This window comes from Pipistrellus hanaki (genome assembly GCF_964339955.1).
Source record: "Pipistrellus hanaki genome assembly, chromosome: 13".
In the NCBI taxonomy this organism is placed as follows: Eukaryota; Metazoa; Chordata; class Mammalia; order Chiroptera; family Vespertilionidae; genus Pipistrellus; species Pipistrellus hanaki.
The window spans coordinates 35,230,260-35,245,058 of NC_140515.1; the positions used below are offsets into that span (position 1 = coordinate 35,230,260).

General features: G+C 42.3%; 1 protein-coding gene across 20 annotated transcripts in view; it reads right to left on the bottom strand.

Annotated features, from left to right (window-relative positions):
- Positions 1-6,094: 6,094 nt before the first annotated feature.
- The window catches only part of CEP63 (centrosomal protein 63), a 50,797-nt gene continuing 42,092 nt past the window's right edge, over positions 6,095-14,799 (bottom strand). For 7 of the 20 annotated variants that reach the window (XM_084902730.1, XM_084902732.1, XM_084902735.1 and 4 more), the window contains 4 exons: positions 14,077-14,163; positions 9,755-9,960; positions 8,492-8,771; positions 6,095-6,474 (listed from right to left, as the gene is read on the bottom strand). In XM_084902730.1, coding sequence (XP_084758856.1) covers positions 6,316-6,474; positions 8,492-8,771; positions 9,755-9,960; positions 14,077-14,163 — 732 coding nt within the window. In that variant the 3' untranslated portion in view covers positions 6,095-6,315. Of the gene's footprint in view, positions 6,475-8,491; positions 8,772-9,754; positions 9,961-11,865; positions 12,003-14,076; positions 14,164-14,799 lie in introns of all 20 variants that reach the window. The other 13 variants (XM_084902726.1, XM_084902731.1, XM_084902729.1 and 10 more) reach the window with 6 other exon arrangements.

The following is a 14,799-nucleotide window of genomic DNA, read 5'->3' on the forward strand; positions in this document are numbered from 1 at the left end:
AGGGGCTTGGCTGCCGGAACCCTCAGTAATCCTGGAAACTGCTCCCCTCACAGGCAGCCCAAGACCCTGCTCTATTAGAGGGAGAGGCGCCTTGCAGAGAGTGGGTCCCAGCAAAGCCCCTCCCTACGTGATCTCAGGGTGCAGAAGCCCCACCCACAGCACTTAGACAGACAGAGCTTGATTGCCACTCCCCAGAGATGGCTGCCACCATCACTCCAGAGTGTGAGCTGAGAGTGGAAAATATGAAATGTTAGAGCAGCAGGTGCTGCATGTGCTGTGATGATTTCTGAATATAAGCTTGGATTTGTAGGTATCGCTACCTATCAGAGTCTTTCTTTGGTAAGAGCTTAATTAAGTTATAATTCACATACCATATTCTAGTAATTCACCCATTAGAAGTGTACAGTTGAGTAGTTTTTAGTTGTGTTACAGAGTTAGGCAACCATCACAATCGATTTTTGAACATTTTCATAATGGCAACAGGAAAGCCTGTGCACTTACTGATCCTTCCTTCACCTTTTAATGACTGTTCACTTTAGAACTCAGCCCAAGGAGATTGGGCTCCTGCAATCTCATCTCTCTCCAGAACACCATTCTGGGAGATTTCCAGTCCCTAATGTTGTGCTTCTTAATCTTGTTTTGGCTCACAGATCTCTTGGCATCTGATGAAAACTGACGCTCTCCCTCAGAGAAATACACATGCAGATTTATACATTGCATTTAATATAAGGAAGTCCCTGGGCCTAACAGCACTCGAGCATCGCTCTAATTAGGTTCTTTCTTTTCATAAGAGGAATATAAACTTCTTCGGGTTGGATTGTCAGATCATTTGAATGTGGCCGTCATGGACAACATAAAATTTCCCAATTCTAGCTTCCCGTGGTTTGGGGGAGGGTGAGAGTGAACTGTGTTATCTGAAATATCAAAATGGCACCGTGGAGAAATTGCCTTTATAAGAGATTGCAGCCCACCGTTCTTCTAAATACTCCCCCCCCACACACACACACACACCATCAAGCCAGAACAGGAGAGCTCCAGGACCCTCTCAGGACGGCTTCCTCCAAACTGCACCTCACAGGGGCTTCAAACTACGGCCTGCGGGCCACAAGCGGCCCGCAGAGGAGTCTGATCCTGCCCGCCAGGTTTTTTGGGCAGTGAGCGCAGCCGAGGTGTTACAGTAGGAATTAGTAGTTCATATAGTCCGGCCCTCCAGCTCTCTGAGGGACCGTGATCTGGCCCCCACTTTAAAAAGTTTGAGGACCCCTGGTACGCCATCAGCCTGTACTGAAGCAACTGTGAGGCAGCTGTACACACCCTCCGGTTCACCTAGTACGGCCAAGAGTGAACCTGAGTGGGGGCGGCTGGAAGGCTTAGAAAAGACAGACAAGAGAAGGAAAGCTGGGTCTCGGTGAGACGCTGCTTCTCTGAGAGACAGCAACCACTCCTACACGCCGAGTCTTTATTTTATAGCAGGTGCCACAAGGCAAAGTAAGGGTGTGGTCAAGATGTTTACAACATTCTCATGGGTTTCAATCCTACTCAACGACATGCACCTGAACTCTACCAAGCCCACATCACTCAGGCACGTGGGGCCATGTGTTCGAACCATAGGGTCAAGCTTACAACGACAGCTGTTGGCTATAATTGTGCTGGGAGGCTCTGCCCTCCAGGCTGGGACTTGCACGTGGCCATGAGAGGACTGTGCCCTCTCATTAGTCCGAGGCTTGAACCTGTCCAAACCCTGTAGCCGCTCCCCACATCCAGTTACTAGCAGTTATGGAAACACCGTACTCACACCCCCAGTGCAGCACAAGCGTAGGAAAATGCTTCTCCTGAACCCACAATCTGCTTTCATCTGGCGGGGCCATAATGTTTTTAAGTCATAATGGTTTGCTTTTGCTCTCAAGAAGCTCGGAGGCCATTTTTCTGCCTGCCTCCAGCAGCTGGACGGGACTAGGTGCTCGCCTGTGGATCAACATTTACGGCCCTTGTTTCCCCTTTGGCCTGAATCCACCATTTGTTCCTATTTGATGCATTTTTCTATTTCTGCCTCAAACTGCTTCTAGAACAAGTCAACAGCATTTCTTTTTCTAGCCTTGCCATTCTGTGCTTGAATGCAATTCGTGACAAATGTTTGTTTGCTTGATATGTGTTCTCAGTGGCAGAGCTTACTTTATAGTTCTTTTTCTCACCTGCAACTGAGGTACTAGGCTCGGGTTGTTTTGCAAGCTGATAATCCTCACTCATAATTTACCAGGTGTTGTGTGTCTGCGTAGAAGAGGGAAGGTAGTATTTTTTTAAGTAGATATATATATATATATATATATATATATATATATATATATATATTTTTTTTTTTTTTTTTTTTTTTTTTTCTATTCAACAAGATACTTCCATAGCACTTACTAGGCCGGGTGCTGATCTAACAGCTTTCCACAGGTTAATTTAATATTCACAAAAACCCTGTGAGTTGGGTATGATTTTTTATTTCCCCCCATTTTAGAAATGAGAAAACTGAGGCATGAGAGGTTAATCTACCCAAGGTCACAAGGCGAGTAAATGGCAGAGCTATTATAATAGGATTAGGAACTGTGTCCTCTGCCTACAGTCGACACTCTAGCCTTAGGCTCTGCTAGAATGAGCCTGAGCATTAGGACCCTGGGCAAGCCACTTAAATCCTCTGTCACCTGGCGACAATGGTGTCCACTGCATCCTAGACTTGCGATTAAATGAGGCTCCACGCAAAGCTGATGTCCATCCACAATGGGAACCCAACTTTGTCCTCTTTGGCTAAATCAGCACAGAAATCCAGACAAAACATCAGGAGGCATCCAGGCCAAGAGGCATAACTCACCAACAAAACATTGCCTGTCAACACCAAAAGTAGACTGCAGCTCCCCATCTTCTCTTCTCATGCGGGGACCTACCACTGAGAGGCTTTCTAAAATGTGTATTAAGAAACAAACTCAAATTTTGTTTTGACATATTTTAATATTTGGCATCATCTTTCTGAAAAGTGAAGCTGAGAGATTAGTCAAATGCTCTGCCAAACTTAGACAACCAGTAAACTGCTTCAACTTTAAACAACACAGTGTACATTAAGGAAGTGCATCGGGCCTCAGGATGCCTTAGGTTTTTCCTATGATGAGAGTCTGTCCCTGTCTCCTTGTCGACGTGTCCTATGACAAATTCAGAAGCAGGGATTGGACCCTGCATAGTTTAAGCAGAAGTTTGGGACAGTCTGAAACTCGGAAATCCCCTCATAGCAACCCACATGGGTATAGTATTTTTTGAGTCTACAAAGCCCAGTCAGAACTATATCTACTAATATATTTTTATTAATTTCATAGAGGAAGGGAGGAGAGATAGGAACATCAATTATGAGAATCATCGATCTGCTGCCTCCTGTACGCTCCCTACTAGAGATTGAGCCTGCAACCTGGGCATGTGCCCCGACCAGGAATCGAACCCTGACTTCCTGGTTCATGGGTTGATGCTCAATGGCTGAGCCATACTTGTCAGGCCAGAACTATATTTTCAGTAAACCCTCCCAACCCCAAGAGGTTAATGATCCCATTTTATAGGTAGAAAGCCCAGGAGGGTAGTGATTTTCATCCATCCAGTACTTGCTTAGTGCTAATTGTGACTTAGTCAGCATGCTGAGGATCTGGGCAGGACCTGGCCCCTGCTTTCAGGGAGGTTCTATTAAGTAAGAGAGGAGAAATTCAAAGAGCAGCCCACACATGAGAAATGAGGAGTCTTCCTGGGGGCAGAGGTGTGGGAAAGCTTTCCAAAGCAAGGTAACAGAGACACGTCAAAAGTGCATGGAGAGAGGACGCTGACCCACACGTGCAGAGGCGCAAAGGGAAAATGTAGTGTATCTGAGAAAGGACATTTACCAGCTGATTCAAACCATCTGAGCTCCGCCCAAGTGCTGGGCTGGAGCTGGGGAATGGGGACCTTACTGCAAATGAGACTAAGTCCTTGTCCTCGAGGAACCTAATCCTAAGGTAGAAATAAGCGATAGAAACAGAAACCAAATAACAATATGATTTCAGAGAGGGGTGAGCACAGAAGGAAATAACTTGGGGAATGAGCTGGAGGAATTGGGTGGAGCAGGTCTCAGGTACGGCAATCAGGGAAGGGAACCTCTGAGTACAGAGCTGAGAGAAAACGCCAATCACAGGCCAGGTGAGAGGGAGGCCAGGTGAGAGGGAGGCCAGGTAAACAGCACGGGGCCCTCACAGGTGAAGCTGGCTGTGGTCAGGAAACAGCAAGGGGGCCAGCGTGGCTGGAGCAGGAAGGAAAAGATGATGTGGTGAGTGATGGGGGCCTCGTGGGCTGTGGCAAGCAATTCAGATTTATCCTGAGTGCAGTAAGGGGCCTGGGAAGGGTTTCAAGGGAGGCAGCGGTGACACTGCTCATTTCCATTCCTAAGGGGTAACTCTGGAGGCTGAGAAGAATGAATTACTGGGGCCAGGGGTAGGAATAATAGCAGTTAGAAGGCTCCTACCAGATCTAAGTGAGAGACAGGTTAACCTGGATCAGGGTGATGGCGGTGGAGAGGAGACAGTGTTTTGATCTGAGATTTTTGGAGGCAGCACTGACAGGGCCTCCCAGCGGTGTGGGTATGGAGGTGTAAGTGAGACAGGGATAAAGGATAACTCCTAGCAACTGGCAAGCAGGACACTGTGCTGGCATGGAATGTTGAGAGAATGCATAGATGCTCATCCAACATTCAGGTGAAGAGAGTCCATGAGCAGGCGTCTAAGACAGCAGCTCTGCGGAGAGTTCCACATTAGTTTTGAAGTAAGGGTCACTGGCCTGTAGATGTAGTCAAAGCTCAAGACTCGAATGGAATATTCTAGGGGAGTATGCCGAGTGAGAAAACCCATGTCTTGGTCCAGGGAGAGGGGGAACTTCAGATGAGGAAAAGCCAGATAACTACGATGAGATGGAGTGGCCCGTGAGGTAGGAGGGAAACCAGGAGTGTAAGGTCATAGAAAACCGGGAGACAAGAGGGAGAGGCCAACTGTGTGAAATAATGCTCGAGGGACCTCAAGGGCAAGAAAGCAGCTCCTGGTGGGGATGGAAGTGGAGTCGGAGAGGGTTAAGAAGAGAGTGGAGGTGAGGTGTCAATAGTCACTGCGACATGTGGGTGAAGAGGAGCAACTATGTGGAGCAGGAGACAGAGGCATGAGGAGTTGTAAAGAAAGGAGCTCTCACTGGGGGGTTTATATGCTGACAGGAAAGCACCACTGGAGAGGGGGCCACAACAGCCCTGTCCTTGAGCTGGCAAGTATCCTACAGGTCACCTTGTCTCTTAACTGCACATCCCAGCTCTCTGCTCATCTACTTCCTATGATCTTCACACGCTGCCACCCTTCAGGGCCTCAGGCATGGCATTCTGCCACTCTCTCCATTCCCTCCTTGGTAGATCTCATCAGGGGGATCTTATCAACTCTCCAAGGTTTCAAATCCCTGCTGCACACTGAGGTCTTTGTCTCCCACTTGATCCTCTTAGAAATGGGACATTTCCATGGGATGGTCCATGGGCAGCACTCACTAAAACCAATCCTTTCCTCCCTCTACCTCTGTCTCATACTTGTGCCCTGAGCAAGAGGCCTTCCCAGCAAGTGCTCTAACCCCTTTATATTCCCAGTGTTTCCCAAAGTGTGGTACGAGTACCCTAGAGAAGAGTTTGGTGGGGGTACGCGTTGCACCAGAGTTTAGTGGTGGGGATATGCATTGCACCGTGCTTAGCTGCGCCTAATTCTATGTTCTCATGAGTACAAGGGGTGCTCAGTGTTACGAAAATTATAGAAGGGGTACACATATGTCAAAAGTTTGGGAAACACTGCACTAGCCCAACCCTGCATATTACCAGTCCCACTGGCTAGTAAGCAGCAAAACCAATACATCGATCAGATCAGTGTGACTGAATCCATACTCCTACCTACTTCCCTCAAAAACATACCTGTAGTTACTTGATTTTCAACACATACCATAAAATCTTTATTTTAGTCTATAGCTAGTCACATTTAAGTCAGCAAAAGAAAGTATCACTTTACGATATTAAGCATAGACGAGAAACAAAGTCTAGCAAAGTAATTTATTCTTACAAGTCAGTTGCTGGGAAAGTTTCTTCAAATAGACCACGGGGTAGAAATGCCTTGGAGAAGGATCCATCTTTCAGATTTCTTCATAAAGGCGCTATGATTTTTATATCTCCGTGTTTAAAGAGCCACTACTTCAGATGACAGAAACTCTTGGGTGTTTTTTTTTATTTCCAAGTTTGTGGTTTTTCTGAAGAAGCTATTTTAAGGTTGTGAACTGTCTCACTGTCTTTTCACTCTCTCTCTTCAGTTCCTCAATGTGGGCGTCCAGACGCTCGAGTATATGATGAGACCGCAGTTCCTCCTCCTCCAAAAACCTCGTAGCGATTGAACCCAGGGGAGACACCGCCGTGGTACACTAGAGGAGAAGCAGATTTTGACATACATAAGTGGGATGGCCTGTTTCTAAGACATGTTATGCATGATATTTTCTAACTAGAAATATTAGGGGGTGATTTTAAGAGTATTTCTTCCTTTTAATAGATTGTTTTTGTTTTTATCCTAATGCAAGAATATTTCTAAAAAATAGTTCTGCAAAAAATAGCACAGATTTCTTCCGTTCTGACCCAAATTGTGTAAGTGTAAAGTGTGACATAAGATGTTAATTACTGGTCCGAAGAATGTCTCATTTTACACTTGACCAACCTCTTTACCCCAAAAGAAAATATACACTTTAACGCCTGTAATTCAAACCCACTTTTGGACTCTGAATATGTTACTTTCACTTTATAGAACAGAATATCTACCTATAAAAAAATTAGACACTGATTAAAACCAATTATTTTTCCCTCCTCCAAAATTTCTGTCTGTTCCCTTGTTTGACACCTTGGGCTCAGTGATAGTTCAGAGCTCAGACTTGAGGAAGAAAACACGGGCCACAGGCAGGAGAGCCTCATCGGCTGCAGGTGTTTTCTATAAAGTCACCTCAAGCAACTGAATTAGCGAATACACAATCACTGCCCCTGGGGAAACACACACACACACACACACACATCTCATATGAATTATCATGCTCAAAACGACTGATCCTGGTAGAATCTACTTTCATTTTACAAAATGAGTTCAGAAGTGGTTAGGAACTTCCCGGAGGCCAGCCCACTAAGGAGGCCAGTGCTGGGACTCAAACCCTGCTCCCCGGGCCCAAGCTTCCTGCTCAGTGTGCTGTAGGAGAGCTGAAGCAAGAGGGCAGGGCCGCCGTGGCCACCTCAGCTGGGAATGTGCAAGTCGGGTCACATAGATTTGTCATGGCTCTGCTCCAGTCCACGAATGGGGTGGCAGAACTTCGACTACTGACTGGTGTTTACGGATATTTTAAGCAAGGAGGCAAATTCACATATACCGAATCTGACTAATGAGACCGACTGTATTCCCTAGTGGCCTGAGGTAGCATTCTATGATCAAACACACTGATATTGTTGAAGTCAAATGCTAATGGAACAAATAAAACCATATCACATCAATTCAGATCAAGTTTTAATGCCAAGTAGATTCTGCTGCCAAACTGGTAAGAAAGTTGGGCTTCAGGACTGTTTTGGACTTTAGAATTACATAGAGGTGAAGTGGAGATTTGTTTTGAAACCGATGATGGGAATGAATGGCCTGAGGCCAGTGCTTCAGTACAGAAGGCAAAAACGATGCCAGCGTTTACAGGAACCCAGGGCCAGCACAGTGTCAGAGGGCAGCCTCTGCCGGCAGGGCCACCACTGTGAGGCTCCGACACGTCAGATGCCATTCCTTCCTCCACCCTGCCTACCCCCTTGCCCTTTCCAACAGTTCCCTTTTCTTGCTTCACTGTCTGTCTGAGAGCTATCCTGCCATCCAGAGGTATTCCTTAAACCTGTGGTCAGCAAAATGTGGCTCAAAAGCCACATGCTGCTCTTTGGCCCCTTGAGTGTGGCTCTTCCACAAAATACCATGGCCAGGGCGAGTCTATTTTGAAGAAGTGGAGTTCCAAGTTTAAGTTTCAAAAATGTGGCTCTCAAAAGAAATTTCAATTGTTGTACTGTTGATATTTGGCTCTGTTGACTAATGAGTTTGCTGACCACTGCCTTAAACCAATAGTTCCAATAGAAATTGACCCTCTCTTAAAAAAGAAAGAAAGGGAATTTTCAATTAGGGTAAAACCAAATGAATACCTAGAACTTAGGTTATATTTCAGAATTAAGATGTATTCTGCAAAGTAATCATGGCTGAATGTGTCTTCATAAGCAAAACTGTCAGACAGAAATACATGAGAATAATAAAGAGTATTTAGAACTTAATATAGAGAACCAGTAAGAAAACAAAATGAACACATATCATGCTATTCCCCCTTAAAATAAAAGATAAAATCTAAGTAATCTTAATAAACTAAGAAGATCAGGAAGTTTCCATACCGAACACATAGATGCATCTCGGTCATTTACACTCTCAGAGATAGTGTCAGAGAAAAGGACTTCATTTGGATCTAACACTGAAGGCAAAGAGTGAGCTTTGTACAGAAAGTTGGAAGGCTCAGAGCTGCAGGAGCTGTAAGGGCTCAGGGGAGAGCTCAGAGAGCCGAGGGCCCTGGCCACGGGCTCTGCCCTATCCGGCGCTTGTCCTCGTGCAGAATGGAGGCCTGCTTTGTAGTGCTCAGTGTTCGTTCCATCATGCCTGCACTGGCCATGGGATGGCCTGGATAGCAGATTAGGAAACAAAAGTAAATATTGGAGCAATTTTTCTCACTTAAAACAGAAATGTTGAAGGCAGTTCACTTAAAAGTAAATGAGAAGGCTAATTAGATAAGGCTGTAAAATAAGCAGCCCACCGAGAACCAGGTGTTTTTCACTCGCTCAGGTTCCAAATGCCCAATCCCCACCGCCAGGCCCCGCCCTTACACACAACACAGCAAGGAAGGCAAGCAAGTTGCCAGAGTACCCAGTGTGGTTAGTGCCAGGGCAAGGGGAGGTATTGTGCACATAAGAAGGGCACCTAGCCTTGGCCAGTGGCTCAGCATCATCTCGTATACCAAAAGATGGTGGGTTTAATTTCTGGTCAGGGCACATACCTAGGTTTCAGGTTTTATCCCCAGTCAAGTCACATGCAGGAGGCAACCAATCAATGTTTTTCTCTCTCATCAATTTTTTTTTTTTCTCTCTCTCTCTCTCTTTAAAAAAATAAAAAATAAACATATCCTCGTCCTCGGGTGAGGATTCAAAAAAAGAAGGCACCTACCCTTATCTGGGGTGAAGGAGGGTTAGAACAATGAAGGTGTCAGCAAAGGCTTCGGGGAAGAAAATACGTAAACCATGTAGAAAGGCCGGAAGCCAAGTGGTTTTTCATTGAAGGCTGACTTAATGGTAACAGCTTATAACTAACTAACCAAAAATACAAAGCAAGCTTTTTCTAAAAAGCCAACTTATGGGGCGAGTGGGGCTGAGGAGGTGGCAGGCAACGTGAAAGGCTCCAGGGAATAAGGGCGTTTATACCTGTGGAGGCGCTCTATAACCCCCTCCATGTTTTAACCTGGTAGTAGCCTTACTTGTGTACGCTGTATTTCAGAATTAAACATACAGCCCTTTGAAGATTTAATACCGATAAGTCAGAAATAATTCTCAAAGAAGTGAGAATTATAGCACAATGATACACATTTTTAATAGACTGTGAAGAAATGTTACTTGAACTCTGTATTCTTGAACCCAGGTGATCTGCTGTGTGTCGGTTTTAAGAGTGTGTCATGGTTTTTTTGGCACATCTGAGTAGAAATATCCAGCTTAGATTGGGTAGCCATCAAATCTTTCTGTAGCTGCTGATTTTCAGACACCAATTTATTTAATGCCTCAATATAATTCTCCTGGAGGTCTGCTAGTGAAATCCCTTTTGCCTAATAAAAAAGAATACTAGAGTCACTTAATTTGTATAAGAACACTTGTGATCTGTGATATCCCTGCCAGTGGAAAATTACTTTCTTTTCAGTTGTAACTAGTTCACCTTTACTTCGGAAACGTGAAGACTTGCTTTTGGCTCTCTGGAGACTAAGAGAAAGGGTTCTCTGCTATTGCAGTAAATGGACACACACTTGGAGCACACAGGGCTTACTGCTGTGTCAGGAATATGCACAGTTGGAGGAAGGCTCCAAGTGAGAACCAGAAACAGAGAAAAAACAAGATAGCAGTCATGGGTTCTTCAAGAGCGAGAAGGTTGGCCCTTGCTGGTTTGGTTGGGTCAGTGACTAAAGGGTCCTGGATTCGATTCCAGTCAAGGGCACATACCAGGATTGTGGGCTCGATCCCCAGAAAGGGTCATGCAGGAGGCAGCCAATCAATGATTCTCTCTCACATCACATCCCTCCCTTCCTCTCTGAAATCAATAAAAATATATTAAAAAAGAAAGAGAAGGTTGAATATCCCTGGAACTCCTGTGGAAAGATATCAAGAACAAAGAGACAGACAGAAAGAAACTGAACATAAGTTTCCAAAAAGGAATTCTGGCCAGCAGGAGCAACTTTAAAATAAATACTCTTTAGCCTTAGATATTTTTATATAACACTGGTACCCAATCTTGTGCGTGAAATACATTTGGACATGATAAAGCAGCCCTGGGAATTACAAACTGGGAATTACTACTCTGATCTGGTCTGAGTTTTTATTATAAATGTTACTGCCTGGTAACATAGTACCTGGGGAGGGAGGGGTGTCTGGAGTATTTTTTTTTTCTGATAAAAAAATATTTCATTAGCAATCTGAAAAATTCCGGAAATCTCTGGAGTTTAATACAACATTTAGCTTGGTCTTTTCTGTAAATAATTTTTTGAAAATAGATTGGTCAAGAGTGGTTTGACATACAGAATTTACCCAACAAAAGCATAAACTTTAAAATACAACCTTTCAACTACCCGTGTACCACTAGTGACAATGAGTTACAAAATCTTTCAATAAATTATCAATGCCAGTTAAAATCCACCCCCTAAAAGAATCTGCAGAACACAGGATTTAAACTGCATACTATAGTCAAAACTGGAAACAAAACTATTTTAAGATGTGATCATTTATTTACCAGAGTTATTGTTCTCATTAGGTAATCAATTTACTAAAATAGTCATTTAACCCTGGTCAGTGTGGCCAGTTAGTTGGAGCATTGGCCCATTCGCAGAATGGTCGCAGTTTTGATTCCTGATCCGGGCTCATATGGGAGGCAACCAATCGATGTTTTTATCTTTCTCCTTCTCCCTTCCTCTGTCTCTAAAATCAATAAAAATCTATCCTTGGGTGAGGATTTGGCCCTGGCCAGTGTGGCTCAGTTGCTTGGGCATCGTCCCAAAGGTTGCCAGTTTGATTCCTGGTCTGGATTGCAGGCTCAATCCCTGGTAGCAGGTATGCAGGAGGCTCTCCATAGATGTGCTCTCCCTAGATGTTTCTCTCTCAAATTCAATAAAAAAAAATTTTTTTAAATAGCTATTTAACACAAACTTTCATTTGTAAAAGCAATTCTACCTTCCTAGGTGGTAAAATATAAAAAGACAATTTGTAATAACTATTCTTAACATGTACAACATATCCCCACTGCGTGTAACCTCAACACTAGAGGGAATTTAAACTATGACAGGATTTTCACCAGCCTGAGTCTGATGCCTAATGTCATCAAATATACTTTTTTTTTTTTTTTTTTTTTTTTAAAGATAATGCTTGCCTTTGCCAGGCATCTTTTTAAGTTTTCCCAAATTTTGTTTCATTAACAATTGCAGATAAGTGAACGTAAAAGGCAATATAAAACTGCAGCAAGCACACACCTGGCTGTATAAAGAAAGGGCAGTACTACCACTTTGCGGTGGAGGTCTCAGGAGAAACAGAGCTGAACAGAATCTCTGGTCATGGTCAGGCTTAAGCGCCCCTGAGAGTTCCCAACTCCTATGTGAACAGGTCCTCACTGCATGAGAGAAGATTCTATCAATCAGTCATTGTCAACTTTGGGCCTTCTGAAGATGCTGTGTTATAAACCAGTTAGCTCTTGGCTCTCTCCACTGCTAACTTAGTACTGGCTTTATCGGGGCATAAAAAGTCATTTCTATCCCTTCATCGTCCCCTTCCCAAGATATTTAGCTCTTGTCTCCTTTCCTATTTTTACCATCTTGTAAGTTTGTGGTTTAAAGTAATTCCTTTCATTATAGTTTTAGAGGGCTAGGAGGAGGGAGCAAGGTTAGAGGCATATTTTCATCTAGCACCAATAGTGGCAGCGTAATATTTCATAATATAGAAAGCCACAAATTAACCATCCCTCCCAAATTAACGTTTAGTTTATCTCACATTTTGGGGTATTGCAAACAATAAAATGACCATTTTTGCACATTTGCTCCTACAGGACAAGTTCTTTGGGAATGAAAACTGATAGGGCCTTTCTGGGGAATTATTTAGCAATAACCATCAAATTCAGAAAGGCACACGACTTGGGATCCCATTCGTGGGCGGGCTCCTATGGGAGGCAACCAATTGATCTATAGGCTATATATTTTTACAAGTTTGTTGGATGTTGCTAAATTGCCTCTTAGGTTTTAGCAATTCACTTTCTCATTAACAGAGCATGAAAGGGCCTGCTTCCCTGAGTGTTTGCCAACACTGGCTATATTAATTAGTTTGTAAACTTCAGTGTCAATCCAATAAACAATAAAACATTTACTTATTTTGTTTTGATTATTAGAGAGGTTGAACAGCTCTCCTTGTTTTCTGGATTTTTGTATTCTATAAATTACCTATTTATGTCCTTTGATCATTTTTTCTACTGTATTATCTTTTATTTGTATGAAATCTTTATATATTAATATTTTATGTTAACCATCTGTCTGTTTATAGATTGTTTTCCCCAGTCTGTCTTTTTTTTTTAATGGGATCTTTTGCAACCCAGAAAGTTTGCATTTTTATTTTGTAAAATTCTTTACACTGTAAATTCTTTATGGTTCCATGATGTTAAGAGGATCTTACCCTCCCAAAAGATTATAAAAATAGTTCCCCATATTTTCTTTTAGTTGAAATAAAGTTGTCATCTAGTGTGTTGCACTTCCTCCCACCCAGCCCCAAGAGTCCGTAATTGTGAAATTAGAACTACATGAGAGCGAATAGGGGCAGTGAGTAACTATGTGTCTTTGGAGGCATATATTCTCTTGGAAGTACAGGAAAAAAAAAAAAAAATGGGTTAGAATAGAGGGGTCATTTTGCAAGTTATAAGAATTTATAACAAAATAGTTAAGATTATTAATACTTTATGGCTCACTGTCAGTTAATCATGCTCTCTGGTTTCATAGGAGCTAGTACACACTTCTTATCTCTCTACTAGACTATTCTCAATCTTGAGCATTGGTAGGGAAGGTTCTGCACGCAGGCCGTATAGGGCTTACAAAATCATTTGGTCTGGCCCTGCCAAAGCATTAGGGTAAGTTAATTAAATGTTTGATCACATATAGCAGGCTAATTTTTGTGTTGATAATTTATATGGCCTATGAATGATATTATAAATACCCAAATAGCCCTTGGCAGAAAAAAGGTTCCCCACCCCTGTCTTAAAGAGAATAATTCTCTTATTTGTCCTTGTGTCATCATCTAGTAAAATGATCTAAACATAAAAGATTTTAGAATATTTGATTAATTCCTTATAGAAATATAATTAAAACTAAATTATTAACAAGATGATATACTTTGTAATGAAAATATATTGTGAACATAATTATAATAATAGCATCTAACACTTTTTGTGTACTTACTAAATGCTAAGAACTATGCTAAACCCTTTATATACATAAATGTATTTTAACACGTGCATAATATCAAAGGTATCTTCCAGTTGCTAGAGGAGAGAATCAAGTTTGGCTCACTTCCATCACTATATTTGGGAAGATTTCTGCAGAAAGATCATTTCATATTTGATCTTAACTCTCTTTACAATATCAATATTTATAAAGTGATTTCTTTAAAGGATTGCATAGCAAAAAAACTCGTTTCTATTTATGTACCTCATACAAACCTACTTCTAGTTTCTTCACCATTTCAGAAAGATGACGATTTTCTAACTTCAGTGACTCCAGCTGATCCAAAATCTCCTGAGAAGGAAAAAGCAGAAAACACAAATACACAGAAATAACAAATCAAGTACATCTTACACAATGTTTTCACATGTAATTTTCATTAGATGAAGTTATATTCTTCATTAATATATAAATACTTTCTTAAAATATTTTTAAAGGTGTTTCAAGATGAATCAACATACATGTGATTAAAATATTATTCTAAGAAGATGAATCAGATCCTAGCAGAGCTCTAACCCTCCCTGTGTTAGCCTCCTCTGATTGGGCTTCTACCTCCAACATCACCTGTACTGCACGCTTTTCAAAAAATAATACCTTTCTTTCATTCTCCTGTCTTTCTGCTCGACCAAAAAGTCCTGCCTTCCTGCATCCTTAGTGAAACTTTCCTTCCTTATTGCTGCTATTTATTTTTATTTTTATTTTTTTAGCTTCATGCCAACACCATTTTTACCCTAAATGAGCAATGTCCTAAGTTTGGTTCAAGTCTCTGCCTTTCATATTCTATGCTTTCTCATTATAATCTAAGTATCTTAAGATATTTCAAATGCCAACTTCATGCAAATACTTTCACAGCTAAATGTCTCATCCTGATTTTAATCTTGAATTCCAGGCCCTCTGTGGAATTCACTATTAGCAATTTCCATGTGAAAG